General features: G+C 47.6%; 2 protein-coding genes across 3 annotated transcripts in view; both read left to right on the top strand.

Moving 5' to 3' along the window:
• The window catches only part of MYO5C (myosin VC), a 92,072-nt gene extending 87,626 nt beyond the window's left edge, over positions 1-4,446 (top strand). The window contains exons 39-41 of the mRNA XM_012763454.2: positions 783-957; positions 1,451-1,531; positions 3,074-4,446. Coding sequence (XP_012618908.2) covers positions 783-957; positions 1,451-1,531; positions 3,074-3,226 — 409 coding nt within the window. The 3' untranslated portion in view covers positions 3,227-4,446. The remainder of the gene's footprint in view (positions 1-782; positions 958-1,450; positions 1,532-3,073) is intronic.
• Positions 4,447-5,209: 763 nt separating this feature from the next.
• GNB5 (G protein subunit beta 5) overlaps positions 5,210-20,093 on the top strand; it is a 47,621-nt gene continuing 32,737 nt past the window's right edge. Inside the window, exons 1-3 of one of the 2 annotated variants that reach the window (XM_076004376.1) lie at positions 5,210-5,477; positions 10,830-10,973; positions 14,782-14,893. In XM_076004376.1, coding sequence (XP_075860491.1) covers positions 10,848-10,973; positions 14,782-14,893 — 238 coding nt within the window. In that variant the 5' untranslated portion in view covers positions 5,210-5,477; positions 10,830-10,847. Of the gene's footprint in view, positions 5,478-10,829; positions 10,974-14,673; positions 14,894-20,093 lie in introns of those variants that run through there. The other variant, XM_012763457.3, reaches the window with a different exon arrangement.

Below are 20,093 nucleotides of genomic sequence, written 5' to 3'. Positions count from 1 at the left end.
TGTATGGATATACTGTAATTTGTTTGCCCATTCAGCAGTCGGTGGACATGTGGGTTGTTTTCACCTTTTAGCTATTAAGAGTAACGCTGCTATGAGCATTTGTGTACAAGATTTTGTGTGGACATATTCTCAATTCTCTTGAGTATATACCCAGGAGTGGAATTGCTGGGTCATATGGTAACTCTGTGTTTAATTTTGAGAAACTACCAAACTGTCTTCCTGAGTAGCTGCACCATGTTCCATTCCCACCAGCAATGTATGACAGATCTCAACACTCCAATTGTACCCAAAGAGGTTTATGAACTCCCCAGGCTCACACAGTGGGTTAACCCACGCGTCTTAACTCATACACCTGTGGTATTAGCTACAGAAACAAGAATAAAAAATCACAGTCAACTGAAAGCAAGCCTTCACTAATTGAAAAATTTCTGCCATTAAGGAAAAAAAAATCAATTTTTTATTCCTATGCAAGTCTTCTATTCAAATATCACTGCTTTTTTCTTTTAATAAGATTTTCAAAACTGTACTTTGTAAATTATTGCAGTTGCTGTTCCTTGCTTAGATTTTCCCCAAAGTCTATAGCTGTTATAACCCCTCACCGAAGACCACCATGATCCGTAGACCCATGGGTCATGATCGCTGCTCATGTGGTCCAACCCCTTCATGTTACAAATGAGAAACTGCTGGACTGCAGTCAGCGAACTCTGGTACCCTGTTGGGACAGGCACCCTTCCTGGCACCCTTCCCTGACGTGTTCTCTGCTCCTCTGGCTTTCACTCCAGGTGCAACATCAGCTACTTAGAAGAGTGGCTTAAAGATAAGAACTTGCAGAACAGCTTAGCCAAGGAGACTTTGGAACCCCTGTCTCAGGCAGCCTGGTTGCTTCAGGTCAAGAAGACCACAGACAGCGATGCCAAGGAGATCTACGAACGCTGCACCTCACTGTCTGCCGTGCAGGTGACCAGGCTTGCTCAGTGTCTCCCTGCATCTTCCCCGACACATCTCTGTCATTGGCATTGCCTTCCCAGGCTCAGCTAGCTGTGGATGACCCTGTTCTCTAGGGAGCATGCTTATATGGCCCATCCTTTTATGTAATAAGTATTTATTAAACACTAACTGTAGGTCTTAAAAATGCAAAAATGTCTATGACGCATCCCCTGCCCACTAAACAGATGTGCACGTGTAGGGGTAGGTAAGTGGAGGTGGGGAGGCTGGAAGGGAGGTCCTCTTACTGTCATCGAATTCTGTCATTTGCCTTTGCTCCCTTCTGCACTCTTCTCCCCTTGTTTTCTCTCTTCTTGGAAATAGTTAACACACTATTGCTGAGCCAAATTACAGAATAAAAGAACCACCTGTGGTTCCCAGTGGTTTCCAAACCCCCAGAACCATGATTTCATGAACAGAGTTATTCTTTTTCATGGTCTGACACCATGTCATGTAATGTTTGCAGATCATCAAGATCCTGAATTCATACACACCTATAGATGACTTCGAGAAAAGAGTGACTCCATCCTTTGTTCGCAAAGTACAGGTGAGATCCTTAAGGATGTGCCTTGTAATCTGACCTCCTAAGTATGGTATAAGAGACTGATATTTAATTAACATTGTAGAAATCCAGAATTAAAATACATTTACCAAATGTGCAAATGAAGCACATTTGCTCAAAGGCAACAGGAATTTTGCCTGTCAAATTCCTCCAGTTTTCAGGATCCGTTTTAGTGAGAAGGGAAGGAAAACACCAAAACCATGACTCACACGCTTATTCCTTCAGCCTGCCTTGTTTGTGATTAGTCTTTGAGTGCTGTGCAAGTGGGCGGAGGCTGAATGGAAACACAGAGACCGTTTTTCTTATATGGTCATTTTTATGTAGCAATTTTTAATATAATCCCTAAAGTTTCTCCCCCAAAGAGCTAGGGCAGCAGTTCTCAGAATTTGGTTCAAGGATCCCTGGGAGTCCTTGAGACCCTTTCAGGGGTTCTGCAAAGTCTTCCTTTTTCTAAATACGTATCTATGTGAGGCAGGGTTTTCTTCACATACTTCAACCAAAATCACTTATCACAACAGATTGAATGCAGAAGCAGATATATGTAAGTCTCAAATATTAAGTCAGACATTAAAGAGATTTACAAAAATATAATACAGTACCACTTCTAAATTTTCCTTGTTTTGGTAAATGATGTCTAACAGGTATTGTGTTTATTATTTTAATGAATTAAAGGCTTTCAATTATTGTTTTAATTACTGATCTGGTGACTATCAGTAGTTATACCCATATGCACAAAAGCTCAAAGAAAAGCCAAAAAGCCCTCCGGGGTCCTCAATAATTTTTAGGAGTTTAAAGGGGTCCTGAGACCAAAAAGTTTACAAACCACTGAATGAAGAAGAAAGATGGGTTCAGTGAAAATGTGAAACTTCAGGCCGGGCGCGGTGGCTCACGCCTGTAATCCTAGCACTTTGGGAGGCCGAGGCGGGCGGATCGCTCAAGGTCAGGAGTTCGAAACCAGCCTGAGCGAGACCCCGTCTCCACCAAAAATAGAAAGAAATTAATTGACCACCTAAAAATATATATACAAAAAATTAGCCGGGCATGGTGGCGTATGCCTGTAGTTCCAGCTACTCGGGAGGCTGAGGCAGTAGGATGGCTGAGCCCAGGAGATTGAGGTCGCTGTGAGCCAGGCTGACGCCACGGCACTCACTCTAGCCTGGGCAACAAAGTGAGACTCTGTCTCAAAAAAAAAAAAAATGTGAAACTTCAGATCTACCCATGTTTGAGCTTAGAATTATGCCATGGAAATAGATAGAACACAGATAGATTTATGGACAGTCCATCCTGTGGGAAATGAACTTCTGAGGTGAAACATAATCCGTGTTCATGAGAGCTAATCTAGAAGCTCTGAATAGAGCATTTTAGCATCTGGCATGGCCCTCGTGTGTGCCGTCTCACGGGATTTGGGAAGGAGTTCTTCACTGGAGATACGGTTGTTGTGTTTCTCTTACTCCTGACTTTCAGGTGGCAGCAGAGCAGGATGTGCTGGTTTCCTTACTCATTTTTTTCCTCTGCTTCTAATTTCAGGCTCTCCTAAATAGCCGGGAGGACTCGTCACAGCTGATGCTGGACACCAAATACCTCTTTCAAGTCACGTTTCCTTTCACCCCCTCTCCCCATGCCCTGGAAATGATCGAGCTGCCCAGCAGCTTCAAGCTGGGCTTCCTCAGTAGACTATAGCGGAGAAGGAGTCAGCGCACTTTCCCCTCAGGAGCTAAGTGGCGGTCAGATATGAGAGATGTGCTTTATCAATTAGGACTGGAAATGCTTGGGAATGTGATTTAAGGAAGAAAATAGAGCTCTCCCAAATGGACGGCATCGTCCCTCCTTCGTGGTGATGGAGCCACTGCTGTAATTTCCTAAGAATTCACACACATCAGCGATGGTTGGAGAGGCTGCGTCTCGCTTCGGAATTGCAGCTGGCTTTTATTGGGATACCTGGAAGGCTCATATTTCCTTACAGGTGCCTCGTGGTCTGTTCCATCTTGTGACAGGGCTCCACCAGGAGGGAGTAAGATGTGGGGACACAGTGGGCCCCAAGGTTCACGTGAAGCCCAGGTACATTCGTGAAGCCACAGTGGGTTCCAGGGCTGCTGAGTCTTCCAGGAGATTATCCCATTTGGCCACCGGGGCCTGCTAAAAAGCCCCTTGCCCTTTGCCCACTGGGGGAGTGGGGTCCATTAACTCTTTTGACTAAAAATGCCCCTGCATAAAAAAAAAAATGTTTATTTTAGATCTCTCTAGTTTTTAAAAGAATATTCAATCTGAAATGAGTCATATGAATTATTTTATATATATATATTTTAAGTATATTATTAAAGCTTAATTGCCATACCATTTACCTTCTCTTCTGAAAGAACATTTTCTTAAATTTTATCCGCCAACATACTTGCCATAAGTTTTCCTGTTTAATGGCTCTTATACAAAAACTTTTTTAAAAGCTAAGTTTAAAAATGATTTTTAAATGATTTTTCTCTATCCAATCAACTTTCCAATGTATTTATTTTTAAATTTTCTTGTAAAAGTAACTGAAGAATTTTCTCCTTTGGAGAAATCTATGTTTCCCAGGTTTTTTGGCAACTGGTTATTCCTTGTCCCCCCAAACCTTCTATTCCTTCCTTTCAGAGCATAAAATGTCACTGGGTGAGCATCCCTGGCCAAGGTTTCTCTGCACCACCCCGAGAATCCCAACTGCCCTTTCTGTTTCTGACAGTCACAGGCAGTAACTGTGACTCTGTAACACAGACGTGTACCTTAGCAGTGGGAAAAACACATGATCATGAAGCAACATCACCCTCCTAATATGTATTTTCATGTTATAAATGATTTGGTTTAGCTCATTTCAATACATTGTATATGAACAATGAAAAGTAGAACTTTGTAATACTTGAATCAATAAAATAAATTACCAAATGAATGGGGTCAGATTCCTTTCATTGCTAGGAGACTACATGTCTCTTAAGTACACAAGTTTTATGGCTTTCTTTAAGGGTCCTACTGAAAGATGCTAGAATCTGTAGAGATTCATAATGTCTCATTAAAAGTATGTGAAAGTGCTTAGACGGGAAGTAAACATGTCTCCCCGGAGGGGCTGCTTGGCAAAGAGTTGGCTGCATTTTTGATCCTCGATTGTGGCCTCAGTGCCCTTTCTAGACCCTCCCTAACCCAGGAGGAGCCGTCATGCTTCCTTTTCGGCTCCTGTAACTCAGGGTTCATGCCTGTTCTACAGCACTTACCCTGGACTCCGAGCCAGTAACATCACCAGTTCCCTCTGTTGGCCTGTGAGCTCCGGAGGGTGGGCGCCACGTCCCACCCACCCCTGCCTCATCCTGCTGCTGCAAGACGGGAGAGCTCCCAAGGAGCAAAGTCCTCTTGGTGGGGACAGGGATTGGAGCGTGTGTGTGTTGTCGGCAGGGCGGGGGGCAGGGTGTCAACCATGGGAAAAGTAGATCTTGTCTGGGGACAAGGAGACCCACAGAGGCCAAGGAGTGTACACGTGGAAAGCAGGGAGAAGGAGGCGCCCACTCCACGGTCTTGATCAGGTCTACACAGCTGAAGGTGGGAAGGCTGGCCAACATGGAGAGACGCTGGTAACATGCAGTCACAGGTGACTGTCAGGGCCGCTCAGCAAGTGGGCGTGGACACAGAGGTCAACCTGCCAAAGTCAGCCTCCACCTGGGTTGAGAGGGGGCCGGTAGTGCGGATGGTAGAAGGGTCGGGGTGGGGGGGAGTGAATGATGCACATGGCAGCATGTGCCCCAGCAGGGAGCACGGAACTGCAAGTGGGAGGAAGCCAGCAAGCTGAGTTGGGAGGCCCAGATAAGGAGATTAGCCGTGCAAGGTGCTTTCACACCTTCATGCTGCAGCTCTAGCTTCTCACCTTTCTCCTCGCCTTTCTGCTCATCGGTTCCAAGTGCCGGCTCTGTGGAAGGTATGTGCGTGTTAACATTTAATCAGAATACTCTGGCTTTCTGAAATGCTCGAGAAGTGTCCGGATGTGTACATGCCCAGGTGTTGACAGGGGTCTTTCTGTGCGGTGGGAGCACTGGTGAGGGGTTTTTTATTCTAATTTTATATCCTGTATATTCTAATTTTTCTACAATTCATATGAATTTATTTTGAAATAATAAAAAGGTGTTTTTAAAATATATACTGGCATCAGGAAAATGATGAAACATCTTTAAAATCATTTAATCCGTTTTAAAAATGGATCCAGGTGATACTTTATATGATGACAAAAGCCTCAGAGTGCAGCTCATGGACTAGAAAGAGGTTTTGGACACTGAACGTTTTATAGTTGTAGTGAGTCTGTGAGATACATCCACATCGTTGTATCAGGACTTTGTACTTTTTTATTGTATGAACATACTGCAATTTATCTAGTCTACTAATGGGTGAACATTTGGGTTTTTCTAGTTTAGGGCTATTATGCATAAAGCTGCTATGACATTTTTTTTATTTTTTAATTTCAGCATATTATGGGGGTACGAATGTTAAGGTTACGTATATTGCCCATGCTCCCCCACCCCCTCGAGTAAGAGCTTCAAGCGTGACCCCCCATGCTATGACATTCTTATTCATGGTTTTTTTGCCTGAGGAAATAAGAGTCTATATATCCAGGAGTAGAATTGCTAGGTCACAGAATACATATGTATGTTCAGCTTCGGTAGGTCCTACCAGCCAGTTTTCCAAAGTGGTTGTGCCAATTTATACTCCCATCAGCAGGGAAAGACAGTTCAAGTTCTCCACATCCTTGCCCACATGTTGTATTGTCAGTCTTTTTCATTTTAGGCATTCTGGTGGGCAAGTAGTGGTATCACGTTGTGGTTTTAATTTGTATTTCTCTGATGACTAATGATGTTGAGTGTCTTTTTATGTTTATTGACCATATGAATATGCTCATTTGCAAAGTGACTATTCAAGTCTTTTGCCCATTTTTAAAGTACCTTTTATTGAGATGTAAAACTCACAACATAAAACTCACCATTTTAAAATGGTGTATTTCAGTGGTGTTTAGTTTATTTACAAGAATGTGCCATCATCACCACTATCTAACTCCAGTATTTTCATCACCCCAAAAAAGAAATCCCATGCCCATTAAGCAATCCCTCCCGACTCCCCCTTCTCCCCCCTTCTCTTCCCCCCAGCAACCAGTAATCTGCTTTCTGTCTCTGTGGATTTGCCTATCCCGGACATTTCACATAAATGAAATCATACAATAGGTGGCCTTTTGTGTCTGGCTGTTTCATAGTATAGTGTTTCCAAGGTTTGTCCATTGCCGTAGAAGGTATCAGAGCTTCATTCTTCTTTATTGCCAAATAGCAGTCTACTGTGTGGATAGTCAACATTTTGTATATCCATTTATCAGTTGGTGGATGCTTGAATTGTTTCCCCTTTTTGGCTGATGATGCTGCTACAATCATTGGTATATAAGTTTTTATGTGAACATGCATCTTCAATTATCCCAGGTACAAGCCTAGAAGTAAGATTGCTGGGCCGAGTGGTAACAACTCTATACTTGACTTTTGAGTAACCTCTGAGCCATTTGCCACCCTGCTCCATTGGGAAAATGGCTACCCCACTTCACATCCCCACCAGAAATGTATTTTGGGGGTATATTTGGGGGGGTATTTTGCCCACTTTTAATTGAGTTAATGAAGCATTATTTTAAAAGTAAAAACCAGATATACCCTATCTATTCAACCACAGGAGATTGGTTTAATAAGTTATGATACTCCATAGTATAGAATAATCCTGAGGCTATTGCCAAAAAAGGTAAATCTACAGGTATTAAAAGAATAAGTTAGATGAAAAAAGTAATTTTCATAACTACTTTTGTCAGTTATTTACACAATTAGCAAAGCTGTGTCTATGTGCTTGCACCAGAAAAGTCTAGAAGAATTAACAACTAAACAAGTGGAGTGGGAATGCAAGATATGTGATGGGGGGGGGCTTTCACTTTTCACTTTCTAATCTTTGGTATTGATTCTTTTAAAAATAAACATGTATTTCCTTGGTAAATTTTAAGCCAAATAGTTAGGTAAAAACAGACATCAAACAAATTTTGTGCTTGGCATAGGGTTATTAGGGGAAGGTTTGAGAAGTTCTAAGAACTCCCACTGCAGAGCAACTTCAGGTCAAAACTTGTTAAAATAGGGGCACTTTTGTCTTTCTTGTCAAAATGCTCATAATGGAGCGTTTTGCTCTGTGAAAAATTTCCTCATCATAAAAATAAGTATTGGTAATAAGTACAACAGAATTGTACTAAAACTAAGCTCATGATATAAATACTGAACGAAAAACATCAAGATGTGGAAATATAAACAATATACATAAACAGTATGACCCCAACTATCTTAAAGATCTATTCTGGCATAGAGGAAAATGTGAAAAGGAGTCTCTCTGGGTGGTAGCATTATAGGTGATTATCTTTTTTATAACGTTTTGATTTTTCCAAACTTTCTATAATGAACACGTATAACATTTATAGTTTAAAAATACTTTAAATTTAGTTTGTAGCTTACCCATGTTTAACCAACCAGCTCCAAAATGCTAGCTATGTGATATGACTTAAGGCTGATATGACTTAAAAATCGTTGTCTCCATTAAAAAAAATGATGTTTTCCAAGAATATGCAATGGCATGTGAAGATGAAAATGCTGTGAAGCAAAAAACTGAATCATATATGGCACATAATTCCAGTTTTGTAAAAGGTACACACATATGTACTTATGAAGATGCTAGAAGAAAACATAAAATGCTAACGGGACAGTTATTTGTTGGTGTGGGGCAAATAGGCGATTACTTTTCCTTCTTCAAGTCTTTCTGTTTTCAATTATTTCTAATAAACATTATAAGCAGCTTTTATAATTTGAAAAAATAAAATATTCAGTCTGAGAAGAAAAGCTATCTCTATCTAGATTTGGAATATTGGCAATTTTTTCTACTTCTGTTTTTCTTCTCTCCCATAACTCCCAGCCATCCTTCCATTCCTTCTCCCCTGGGTCCCTTGGGTTCCTCGCACCTTCCGTTCCTGTGGCTGCTACTCTGTCCAGAGTGCATTTTCCTCTCCTCCAGAATATGATAACAGTTAACCTAGTTCATCTTCCTGCTGTCCCTTCTCTCTCTGACCTATTTCTGGAAGCACAAATGCTGGAATAATCCACTTGAATGATGTCGTTCCCTTGCTTAAAAACCCGTGGCTCACTAATGCTATTACTTGGAGTCCTCAGCCTGACCTTGTTACTGGCGGCCTTTGCAGGGTTGGGGGGGTGGGGACAACAGTTACCAAGCCCCCACCATAAGCCAGGGTCTGGTGGGCAGATTCTTTTGCATTCTTTAACTCATCTTCTGCAACAAAACCGAGCAGCTTGACAGTGCTAGCTCCACAGTAAGGGCTGTAGAGTCGCATTCCATGCAGACTCAGGCTCCACCGATGACCTTGAACTTGTTTCACCCTTCTGTGTGTTCCTTAGCTGTAACACAGATGTCCTGCCTCCCTCCCAGAGTGGTGCTGAGAGGCTAGGGCTGAGCACTCCATGGTGGCCAGTGGCTGGTTCCCTTGTGAGCTGCTGTCCCTAAGTGACTGCCCTCTACTCCCTTTTGCCTAAAGTCCTCCTCAAGAGCTGTGCCGGCTGCCCCTTTGCCCTAGGAGTTCAGCCCAACACATGAGCTCCCCATTCTCTCTCCAGCCTCACAGTGACCTCTGCATGGCAGACATTCCCCCGATAAATGTCCCCACTGTCACCTCCCCCACAAACACATCCCTCTCAAATTCAGCTCCATTGAAATGTTCAGACCTGAAATATCTTTATGCTGGGGGGGGGGGGGTCATTTCTTTGAATGTTACTGTGGCTCACTCTTTGGAATGCCTATCAAATTGACAGGGCTGGCTGGGCATGGTGACTCGTGCCTGTAATCCCAGCACTTTGGGAGGCCAAGGAGAGAGGATCGCTTGAGGCCAGTAGCCTCAGCAGCATAACAAAACCCCGTCTTTACAAAAAATAGAAAAATTAGCCAGGTGTGGTGGCACTTGCCTGTTGTCCTGAAGCAGGAGGATCGCTTAAGCCCAGGAGCTCAAGGCTGCAGTGAGCTAGGATCGTGCCACTGGACGCCAGCCTGGGTGACAGAGTGAGACTCTGTCTCTAAAAACAAACAAATAAACAAAAATAAACAGGGCTAAGCTGGCTGCTTCCTTCCCCTTTGACCTCTCTGTCCTCCGACTCCAACAATGGCACCGTGACCCTCAGTCTCCCAAACAGAAACCCTGGCCATATCAGAGATGTCTCCCTGTCCTTGTCCCCACATGTCGCCAAGTCTAGCTCCTGCTCCTGCTCCTTCTCCTTCCTAAGCATGATTCAAGTCCATCCCACTTCATCGCTTTCATCCAGGACTTCCTGGTGTCTTGCCTGAGCTGTCGCCATGGGCTCCTCATGCTCTTTCCTAGGCATCTCCTGCCACCCCTCCTTCCAGAGGCAGCAGGGACTCAGCTATTACTGCCACTCAGGAGAGCATGACCTTGGTCGTGCACATTCTGACCTTGAGCTAAGCGCTTTATGCACTGCACTTTCTCTTGTAATTCCCCTGACGCCCCCAGAAGTGTAGATTTTAAGATCTCCATTTCATAGATTAGCAAAACAGAGCTTCAGAGAGGTCCAGTAACTAGCCTCGGTAGAGCCAGGAACCGGGCAGTGAACCGGTGCCTTTAACCACAGATGGTTTTGCTTCCGCAAGGCTGCCTCTGCCAGTGGCCTGGGCCTGTCTGCTGACTTCCGCGTGGACAGGCAGGACCCTGGGTCTTTGGCTGTCAAATGTTTAATGAGGGGGCACCGGCCTCGCAGGGAACTAATGCCACACTTAACGCCCTCGTGGCTTTGTCACCATTTGCTGACTTTTGTCTTTACTCCAAAAGTCCACCCCGAGGGGAGGAATGTTTTTTTAAGTTTTAAATTATAGCATCCATCGCAGCAGCGTTTTCCACTGTGAAACCCCACAGAATTGACATTGTGCTGCAGAGATCAACCCAACTGCGTCCACAAGCTGCCAAAACAACCGGTAACACGTGCTAAGTTCAGAAACCTATTGTCTGCCGCTTTCTCACTGGTTAAAATAAATGAGGTGTGTTGACCCAGCGTGTTGTAATAAATCAGAGGTTACCAATTAACCGTGTATACTTTATCCCACATGTAGAAGTCTGGGCAACTGCCATGATAAAAGGAAGTAGAGGTTTTACAAAGCTTTTCTCACACTTCCCTCCTTGTTCCATTTTTTTTTTTGTTTTCAGCTTCATCTTGCATAAAAGATGTGTGATCAGACCTTTCTAGTTAACGTATTTGGCTCGTGTGACAAATGTTTCAAACAAAGGGCTCTGAGACCAGTTTTCAAGAAATCACAGCAACTGAGCTACTGTTCAACATGTGCAGAAATTGTAAGTGCCGCTTTTTAAAAATGTTGGTTACCTATCTTAAAACAGTATCTAACGAGAGTCCCGTGGCAGATGAGTTGCCATGGCATCAGTTTACAGAACAAGAAATATGCAGCATGCCTGGGCTTCCCAAGGCAGTGTATGTAGCACAGGGGGTCAGAGTGTGGTCTTGGATGTAGCACTGCCTGGGTTCAAATCCTATTTATGTTCCTAGTTAGTGGTGTGCCAAAGAGGTCCTCACCTCTCTCCTGAAGCCTGTTTTCCCATGTGTAAAGCAGGAAAACTAATAGCATCTATATCATAGGGTTTTGTGAGGATCAAATGAGTTCATTTGATAAAGTGTTTAAAACAGTCCCCAGTAGAAGTGCTCAATGACTGTTTTAGCTATTGTTATTTCTTAGGGCTGATGCTTTTTCCCTTGTATCTTCTGCCAGTCTGCCTGGCAGGCAACCAAGCTAAAAAAAAAGAGTCTGGCAAATAAACAATCTGGGAGCACTTTTCCAAGGACCCTGGTTCCAGCTGTATGTAGGTGGAACTTCATTGAAGATTGAACCATACAGGGCCAACGTAGTGAGCAAAATTAAGCCCAAAAAGTGCTCCTTGGGCTTAAGCCTTCAGAGAGGGCTAGGAATATGAATACAAATCCTGGCATTTTTCAAAGTACACAAAACCAAGTCCTCACCAGAGGTGGCTATGCCCAGGCTTTAAATCTTACAGCAAAAATGCACAGGGCATCCCTGAAGCCCTAGGAATTTGTCCTAGCTCAGATTTGCAAAACTGTGCTGACTAGTGTGGCAGAGCAGAGCCCCCACCTGGTGAACAGTGGTACAGCATGCCTCCAGGAAAACCCAATAGGAAATCCCCACGTTATCAACGTATTTAAATATATATGTATATCAAAGAGAGGAAAAATGACTTTACATTTTCCCCTACTGGAAAAGAAAAGGAACTTCGTATCCTCTTGATTCCATTGTAACCCCTCACAGTAATTACATTTCTAAAAATTATTCCCATGAAGCAAATGGCAAGTATGTAGCCCAGGGCGGGCATAAAAAGGCTTTGGTATGTGCACAGTAATTCTAATGTTTCTTCAGGCTTGCTGTAATGGGCTTCTCTCTGCAGTATATTTTGTTCTTAACTTGGCTCTGCAAACTGTAAAACTGAAGACATTCAGTTCTTAAAACAAGCCTGCTTTCTGGGGGTCCTACCCTCCTATTATTTATTAATCTAACTCTTCTGCTTTTAAGCTTCCTCTATTTGCAGAATAAGCCCAGAATCACAGATTTTGGGGGTGTTCAGTAGCATCATAGGCGCTCCCAGCTCAGAGGCCCTGCCTGGAGATGTCTTCTAGGGGACTATGACGGGTCATATCCACCACCCGCATTTGGGGCTTCCCAAGTATTCAGACAGCATCCCTTAGCTGAGGAGACATGCGATGATTGACAGTGACTTTTCCTCCATGTGTTTGGGATGATTTAGACATAGCCCCCCAGTGGACCCTTTTCATGAACAGGGGTGCCCCTGTAGCTCAACCACTGCTGAAATAAAACCAACCTCAGCTTTGCTGATCTCCAGCTTCCTCCCTTCTAAAAAGGAGCTAACACCAAAGTACAGGAAGCCACTTAGTAAACTTTGCCCTACCAGTAAAAGTTACATGGCCTCATCTCTAGATAGTTGACTCTCTAGCTTGGAGGATGTTTGGGGTTTATTTTACACAAAGACACCCCCTGCCAGAGGAGGGCACACGCCTGTGTGTGAACTACAACCTGCCCCAGGTCTTCAGAGGCAGGCAGACCCTGAGCCATGTGCACACATGTCCCACGATGGTCCAAGGAGATGATGCCTTGCCTGGGCCTCCTAAGATGGGCCTTGTAAGAAGTGTCTCCCAGGACCTAGTGTCTCATTTCAAATTATTGGTACTTCATGTGAACTGCTCAGGTGTATCAGGCAGCCTCAATGAAAACAGTGGGCAGTACCGTGTGCCATGCATTGGGTCCTCTGAATGCTGGACTATCCCCCATTTACAGATGAGGAGCCCAAGACACAGAGAAGTTGGTCACCCCAGGCCACACAGCAGAGCCAGGATTTGTCCCCAGGCAGTCTGATCTAGCCTGTGCTCTTAACCTTTGCTCTTCAGACCCTGAAACAGATGTCATAGTTTTGCTTTTATATGTATTGTTATTTTATAATTATACAAATTGTATGTATATAAAACACTTACATGCTTACATTTTATATATTTGTTTTAACTACATAACTTATATATATTTATGTATTTTATATATTGTTTTATACATCCACTTAACAAACCAGCATTAACTGAGCACCTACCATATGCCGGAATTATGCTAAATGCTGAGGATAGATGATGAATAAACCTATATCGATGGGAAGAGAGAAGGGAACTGGCCGCCAATAAGCACCTGCTATGTCTGCAGAAGTCTGCAAAGAGCTTTCACTCACAGTATCTTATTTAATTCTCATAACAACCCTATGAAGTAGGCACCATGAAGTAGATTTTCCAGATAAGGAAAGGAAGGATCTCAGACTCTAACCTGCAAAACAACTAGGTACAGATGAATATAGATTCCTTTCAACTTTTCTCAGAGAAGGCCCGGGACAGCAAGTAGCGGCTGGGTTTCTCTGGCAGGGAGGGGGTATGCAGAAGGCAGGGACAGCAGCTGAGACTGTGCTTGATGATGTTCCTCCCCGGAATTTGTAACCTTGGCCTGCCCTCCCATGCTGCACACAAACTCAGGCAAGATCACAGAGAGGGGAAAAGGGAGGCGGCACGGTTTGGGTCATCCACATCTAAGTCCAGAGGCTGTTGGAGCCATACTGCTTGGGTCCAAATCTTGTCTCTCCCTCTTTCTTGGACTGTGACCCCTGAGAGATGACCGAGCCTTTCCGTTCCTCAGTTTCCTCATCTGTAAAATGGAGATAACAGTGTCCATGCAGGCTGACTAAGGACTGAACAAGTTATTGAAGTACTTAGAACAGTGCCTAACACTTTAGGCGACCCGGGAGAGCGGATGCTTGAGTCTGATAGGAGTCATTGAATGCCTGTCCTTGGGAGACCTGGCTGAGAAGCCCCAGGTCCGCGCCTGCGCACCTGCCAACCCACCGCCACCCCCTTTTGCTATCCCAGGCCAGGGAGCGGAAAAGAAGAAGAAAAGGGAAGAAAAGAAGAGCTAAGGGTGGGCTTCCTAAAGCTGCAGAGACCCCAGAGCTTTCAGACGCCGGACTAGTTTTGTCTTTGTATATTTAAGTCAACAAACGAGGAAAGTCCCCGGGGTAATTGTGGGACGGACACCACAGCTGCAAGGGGCAGGCCTCGTGGCTGTCTCCACTCGCGTCCTCTCTCTGCTGACAGCAGCCACGGGCCCGCACCTCGAGTTCCAAAAGGAAGAGACCTCCTCCCCAGGGGTGGGGAGTGGGGGAGATGGAAGTGCTGTGTCGCTGCGACCAGTCTCCCCAGGAGCCCGGAGTCCTGAGCTCAATTCCCAACTCGGCCCTTCCCTGTCGGGCAAATCACCTAACGCGGCCAAGCCTCAGTTTCCCCGGCGGTAAAACGGGCACGACGCGCCCTGCTTGCCCGGGGTGGTGCCCCGGCCAGCGCCGACTCGGGCCCGGGCGGGCGGGGCGGGCGGAGGGCGCGGGGTCGGCCCGGCCCGGCGCGGCTGGCGTCACCGCCGGAGGGCGGGGCAGGGGCGGCGCTCGGGCGGCGGGGACGCGGCCGGAGCGCCCGGCGCGGCTCGGCGCATCCCATCCCGGCTCTCCGCTTCCCTCCCCGCCGCGTCCCCGCGCGAAGATGGCAACGGACGGGCTGCACGAGAACGAGACGCTGGCGTCGCTGAAGATGGAGGCCGAGAGCCTCAAGGGCAAGCTGGAGGAGGAGCGGGCCAAGCTGCACGACGTGGAGCGTGAGTGCGGGCCGGGCGGCGGGGCGGCGGCGGGTGGCGGCACCTGGCGGAACCCCCGCGCGCTGCCGGGGCCGGGGCCGGGTGCGGTCGTCACCTGCCCGGGAGGTGCGGCCGGCCGCGCTCCCGCCCGCCCTGCAGCGGGCTTGCGTGGGGCGGGGTGTCCGTAGTGACGAGCGCGGCGAGCCCGGGTGGGCGCGGCCTGGGGGACGCTCCTGTTTTGTGTTTGAGTCACCATCTGGCTTTCCCCGTCGCTGTTGTGTCGTTTGTTTTTTCGCAGTTTTGCTTGTACGGGGAGGGAGAGACTCTGATTTCAAAGCTCATTCTTCCAGCCTCCCCCCTTCTCCTTGCGGGAGGGGAGCTGGAAGGGGGAAGGGACGCAGAGGAGCTTGCCAAGTCCAACCCTTCGGTTCGCTGAAGGCGGTCCCCGAAGCTTTTGGGTAGACGCGGTGTGACGGGCATGCAAGAGCAGGAGCACTCACTCTTACACTTGCATTATTGATCACCACCATAATCCGGCGCTGGCTCCGTGATTTTTTTTTTAAGAGTGAGCTTAAAGAGCCAGAGTCCAGGAATCTTGGCCACATCAGCTTTCCTTTACTTGGCCTGATGGTTCGTCCTCAGCAGAGCTTGGGCGAGGGCCAGGCTTGGAAAAGTGGTCTCACCTGGCTTCCCTCCCAGCTCTGAGGGTGGCCGCTCCCCTTGGCGGAGCGAGGCCTCCCACGCTGCCCGCATGCACACCCAGATACCCTGCTCCTGCCATTCCTAATTGGCACCACCCTTTAAATCCCATTTGGAAAAGAAAAATGGGGTTCACGCTAGGGCCTTTACCATTTGATTTCTTTGAAAATCACTTGGTAGAGGTAAATGACTTCAATCTAGAGTGTGCTGTACTTCAACTAGGGCCTCCTTTAACTCGGAGGCTCTCTAAGCTCCTGTATTGTTTAGAAGTGTGTCCAGCTATCATTAACCATAAACCCCAAATAAAGTAGTTAAGCAAGTTGGGAGTTATTTATTTATTTTTACATAAAAAGAGCAATTGTTTGTTTCCCCAGCTTTGGTTCATCCATGCAGTGCACTATCAGGAACCCAGGCTCCTGCCTGTCTTCTCCACACCTTGGAGCACTGGCATTTGCCCCGTGATTATAATATGATTGCCACAGCTCCAAACATCACTTCTCTATCCCAAGCAGGAAGAAGGAGAAATACGGCCACCAGTCTCTGTTTGCTCCTTCTTATCAGGAAAGCAAAGGTTTTCCCAGGAACCCTCCTTTCTTCCTCAGGATTTCTGTTTGCACTTGGTCAGAACTAGGCTCCAAGGCTGGGCTTGGTGGCTCACGCCTGTAATTCCAGCACTTTGGGAGGCTGAGGCAGGAGGATTGCTTAAGGCCAGGAGTTTGAGACCTGCCTGAACAAAAACAAGACCCTGTCTCTACCCAAAAAAATAATTAATTTTAAAAAGAAAGAAAAAGAACTAGGCCACATGGCTACTGTAAGGGTGTCTGGGAAGGGGAGAACTGAGCTGGGCACATTGTCATTCCCAAACAGAGTGTGGTTTCTCTTATCTGGGAGGAAGTGGGGAATGGACGTTGGGAGGCATGGGACTGGGTCTGCCCCATTTCCACTGCAAATTCCTGCACTCTGCAGATGATAGCAATGGTGCTGTTAGTGCCTCTGAAGTAGGTTGTCTAACTTCTTCATTTGACAGGTGAGGAAACTGAGGCACAGGGAGGTTAAAGGACTTACCAAAGGCCCCCTGCTAATAAGAGGTGGGACCAGGATTACCCCTGGACAGTCAGACCGCCAGCTCAGCTCACTCCAGCGTTTTCAGCCAAACCCCTTTGAGCTTCACGCAGAGAGGATTCTTCAGAGATTTACTAACCCAACAGTGCAGGCTGCACACTGGGATATTTTCAGCCTTTTCTGTGAATTTGTAAATTGCCTTACGGCAGAAAGATAGTGGGGAAGCAGCTTTTCAACATGGAACCCCAAGGAGTGCGTTTGTTCTATGCAGGAGAGGGCCCTCTAAATTTTGGTCACACCGTCCTCACTTGCGTATGTCAGAGTTTGGGGGTTGAAAAGACCAGAAGGCATGTGGTGGTGTTCCCCTCTATTCCCCTGCAGCTTCCAGACTGCCTATCTTCCGCCCCCTCTAAAACCCTCGCTACTTCTAAGGCTCTTGTCATCCGGCCGACCTCTTCCCCTTTGACATTTCTCCTGCTCTCTCATTTTTTATAAGGACTTTGGCATTTCTTAGGACTGTGGCTTGAGTCTTCCTTTTGACCCTAAGCCTTACCCGATCCTGGTGTCTCCAGGGTCCACAGGGACGCCCCTCGTGACACTCTGGCCCCTCACCACGGCAGCCCCTGCTGCACACGCGTGGGATGCGTCAGCACTCAGAACTGCTCCCCCCCACAGACCGCTGATGGCTGTGTCCTGCCCTGACCAGTCTCTCTCCCCCGGGCATCGCCTTCCTCCAGGACCCTGGCTCTCCTCTCTCCCGGTCTCTCGGTCCCTTCCCTTCTTCTCTTCCCTCAGTATCCAGCTTTGAGACTGTGGCCCACCCTCTCAGCGACAGTCTTGCCAAGTAAACTTAAATTCCTTGTCCTCCTGTCTGTCCATCAGAGCCTTCCTGCAGAGCCTCAGCCTGGGATGGACCCACTATCTCCTCTCCCCCCCCCTTCTCCTCATTCCTGAACATCAGATGCTGCTGGAGAAATGGCACACAGGATGCATATTGACACCGTTATTAGTTCCACAATCACTAGTTCTCTGGGGCTTTCAGAGCTGCCTGGCAGTTCTCTGGGTCAGCCCTTCACAGTGACAATTTCAGACTTTCTCCACTCCACACAGGTCTCTGACTCCTTGACTGCCCCCCTCCCCCACTCTTGCCTCCCCCGGGGGGAAAATGGGAGCTGGAGGCTGACAGCTCAGCTCACACCTCCAAACCCACCTGCACATGCACTGAACCGCACCTGTCCCCCTTCCTGGCTTGGGTCCGTTCCCTCCCACGCCCAGGCTTAGGGTCCCCTGTCTCCAGCCTTCAGTAACCTCGACCTGGCAACGATTCCTTCCATCTCTGTTGAGACGTGCCCACGCCCAAGTCCTTCATGATTCAGCACGTTTTGCCAGCCCGCTGTATGTCAGGCACTGTCCTCAGCCCTCGGGGACACCGCAGTGAATGCATCAAACTTCCCTCACTCCCTCGAGGCGCTTCCATTCTAGTGCGGGAGCCGAGGGACAAATGAGTAAAGCAGACGGTATGTGTTAGAAAAGAACTAAAGCGGGGAGGTGGGACAGGAGGTGCCGTAGGGGCAGCAGGAGCAAGTTTTGGAGAAGGTGGCCCAGGGAGGCCTCGAGTGGAGACCTGAAGGGAGGGAAGACGAGCCATGGACGGTCAGAGAGACTGTCACCAGGCAGAGCTCTTCCAGCAAAGGGCAGAGCCGGGCAAAGGCTCACTGCAGGAGAGGAAGAGGAGGTGGGGTCGGGGTGGCAGCTCATGCGGGCCTGTGGGGCACAGGGAGGACCTGTTGGAGGGTTTTGAGAGAAGGGCCTGATATGATTGTGTTTTAACAGGGTCACTCTGCCTGCTGGGTATGTGGGAGAACCAAGCATGAGAGATAAATGACCTGGGGTAAAGGATTCTTACAAATGTCGCCCAGGCTAGAGTGAGTGCCGTGGCGTCAGCCTAGCTCACAGCAACCTCACACTCCTGGGCTCAAGCAATCCTGCAGTCTCAGCCTCCCAAGTAGCTGGGACTACAGGCATGAGCCACCATGCCCGGCTAATTTTTTCTATATATATTAGTTGTCCAATTAATTTCTTTCTGTTTATAGTAGAGACAGGGTCTCGCTCTTGCTCAGGCTGGTTTTGAACTCCTGACCTTCAGCAATTCTCCAGCCTCGGCCTCCCAGAGTGCTAGGATTACAGGTGGGAGCCACCAGGCCTGGCCCACTTTCCCTCTTAACAGACAGCGTCTAGTTCCTAGAGGAAGTTACAGCTGCAGGTGAAGAGTGAGGGGGATTTCTGAGCTTGTCTTGGTCCCACTGTTACCCCTTCAGCTGCTGTCACCCCACTCAGACTCCCCCAGCCCCTTCCTGCATAAGGTGGGAGAGGGAGGAGGGGTGCTGTGGTCGGTAGCTGTGAAAACAGCTGGGCGTCCACACCTGGGGAATGAACGCAGGGGCTTGGCAGAGTCAGGGAATTTGCACGGGGCCATGCAGCGCTTAGTGTTGGGCCAGGATTCAGTTTGGGAGCCATGCTGCTTTCTTTGCCCGGCTCCCCACCGAGCCAGTGGTGGGCAGCCTGGAGGGTGGGCGGGAAGGGTCTGGTCAAGCTGGGGAGAGGCAGAAACTGAATGTGGTTCGCTCCCCAGAGCAGAGGTGGCTCCGTACACCTTCCTGTGTGTCCCTGTGGCAGCCTCTTACTTGGCAGGTCTGTTTCTGACACCCACAGCCCTCACTTCTTGCCCACCTGGGGTTCCCAGCCCCTGCCTCAGGATAACCCAGCAGATGTTTCCCATGTTGGAGCCCAAGGACAATATCCTGTGAATCGGGAACGTGAGGCCAGACGTGAACATTTACAGTACAAATTAGGGTGTGCGGCTGGACATCAGAGGGTCACGGTTTATTGCCCAGAGCAACATGTGTTAGGTGCCTGCATGTTTTTGCATTTTGGTGGTGTTATATAAGTGGCCCTGTAGCCTCTGCCCTAATGGGGAGGGAGGAGCCCTTTAGGCTATAAGCTAAGGTGACCAGTGTTTGCCTGGGGTGCTTGGTTTTAAAATGGAAAGTCCTGTATCCCAGGACCCTTCAGTCCTAGGCAAACTGGGCCAGTTGGTTTCCTCCTGTTAGCTCGGACATGCCTGAATTCTTGCCTTAAACAAAGCCAACACAACAAAATTGCAGAGCATGAACTTAAGGAAAAACTGAACTTTTTTCCCGGCTGCAGACCCTGAGTTCTTCAGCCCCCATCCCTTGGGCCCTCATCCCCAAGCAGCCCTTGGCCACCGTGAGACACAGAAAGCAGCAGGTCCATCTCCAGGGAGCCCCCACTGTCCCCCTTACTCCTCAGGAGCCTCCTGCTGGTCCCCAGATCTTTCTCCCTGTTGCTTTCTTCGTGTCTTCCACCATGGGCGAGAGCTCCCTCGCTCAGTTCCTGGCGTTTCAGAATCACACAGTTATGGTTCGTGTGAGTTTCCTTT

The sequence above is a fragment of the Microcebus murinus genome, chromosome 6 (assembly GCF_040939455.1).
Source record: "Microcebus murinus isolate Inina chromosome 6, M.murinus_Inina_mat1.0, whole genome shotgun sequence".
NCBI lineage: Eukaryota > Metazoa > Chordata > Mammalia > Primates > Cheirogaleidae > Microcebus > Microcebus murinus.
The sequence above is the reverse complement of the archived record's forward strand: the minus strand, read 5'-3'. Positions and strand labels throughout refer to the sequence as shown.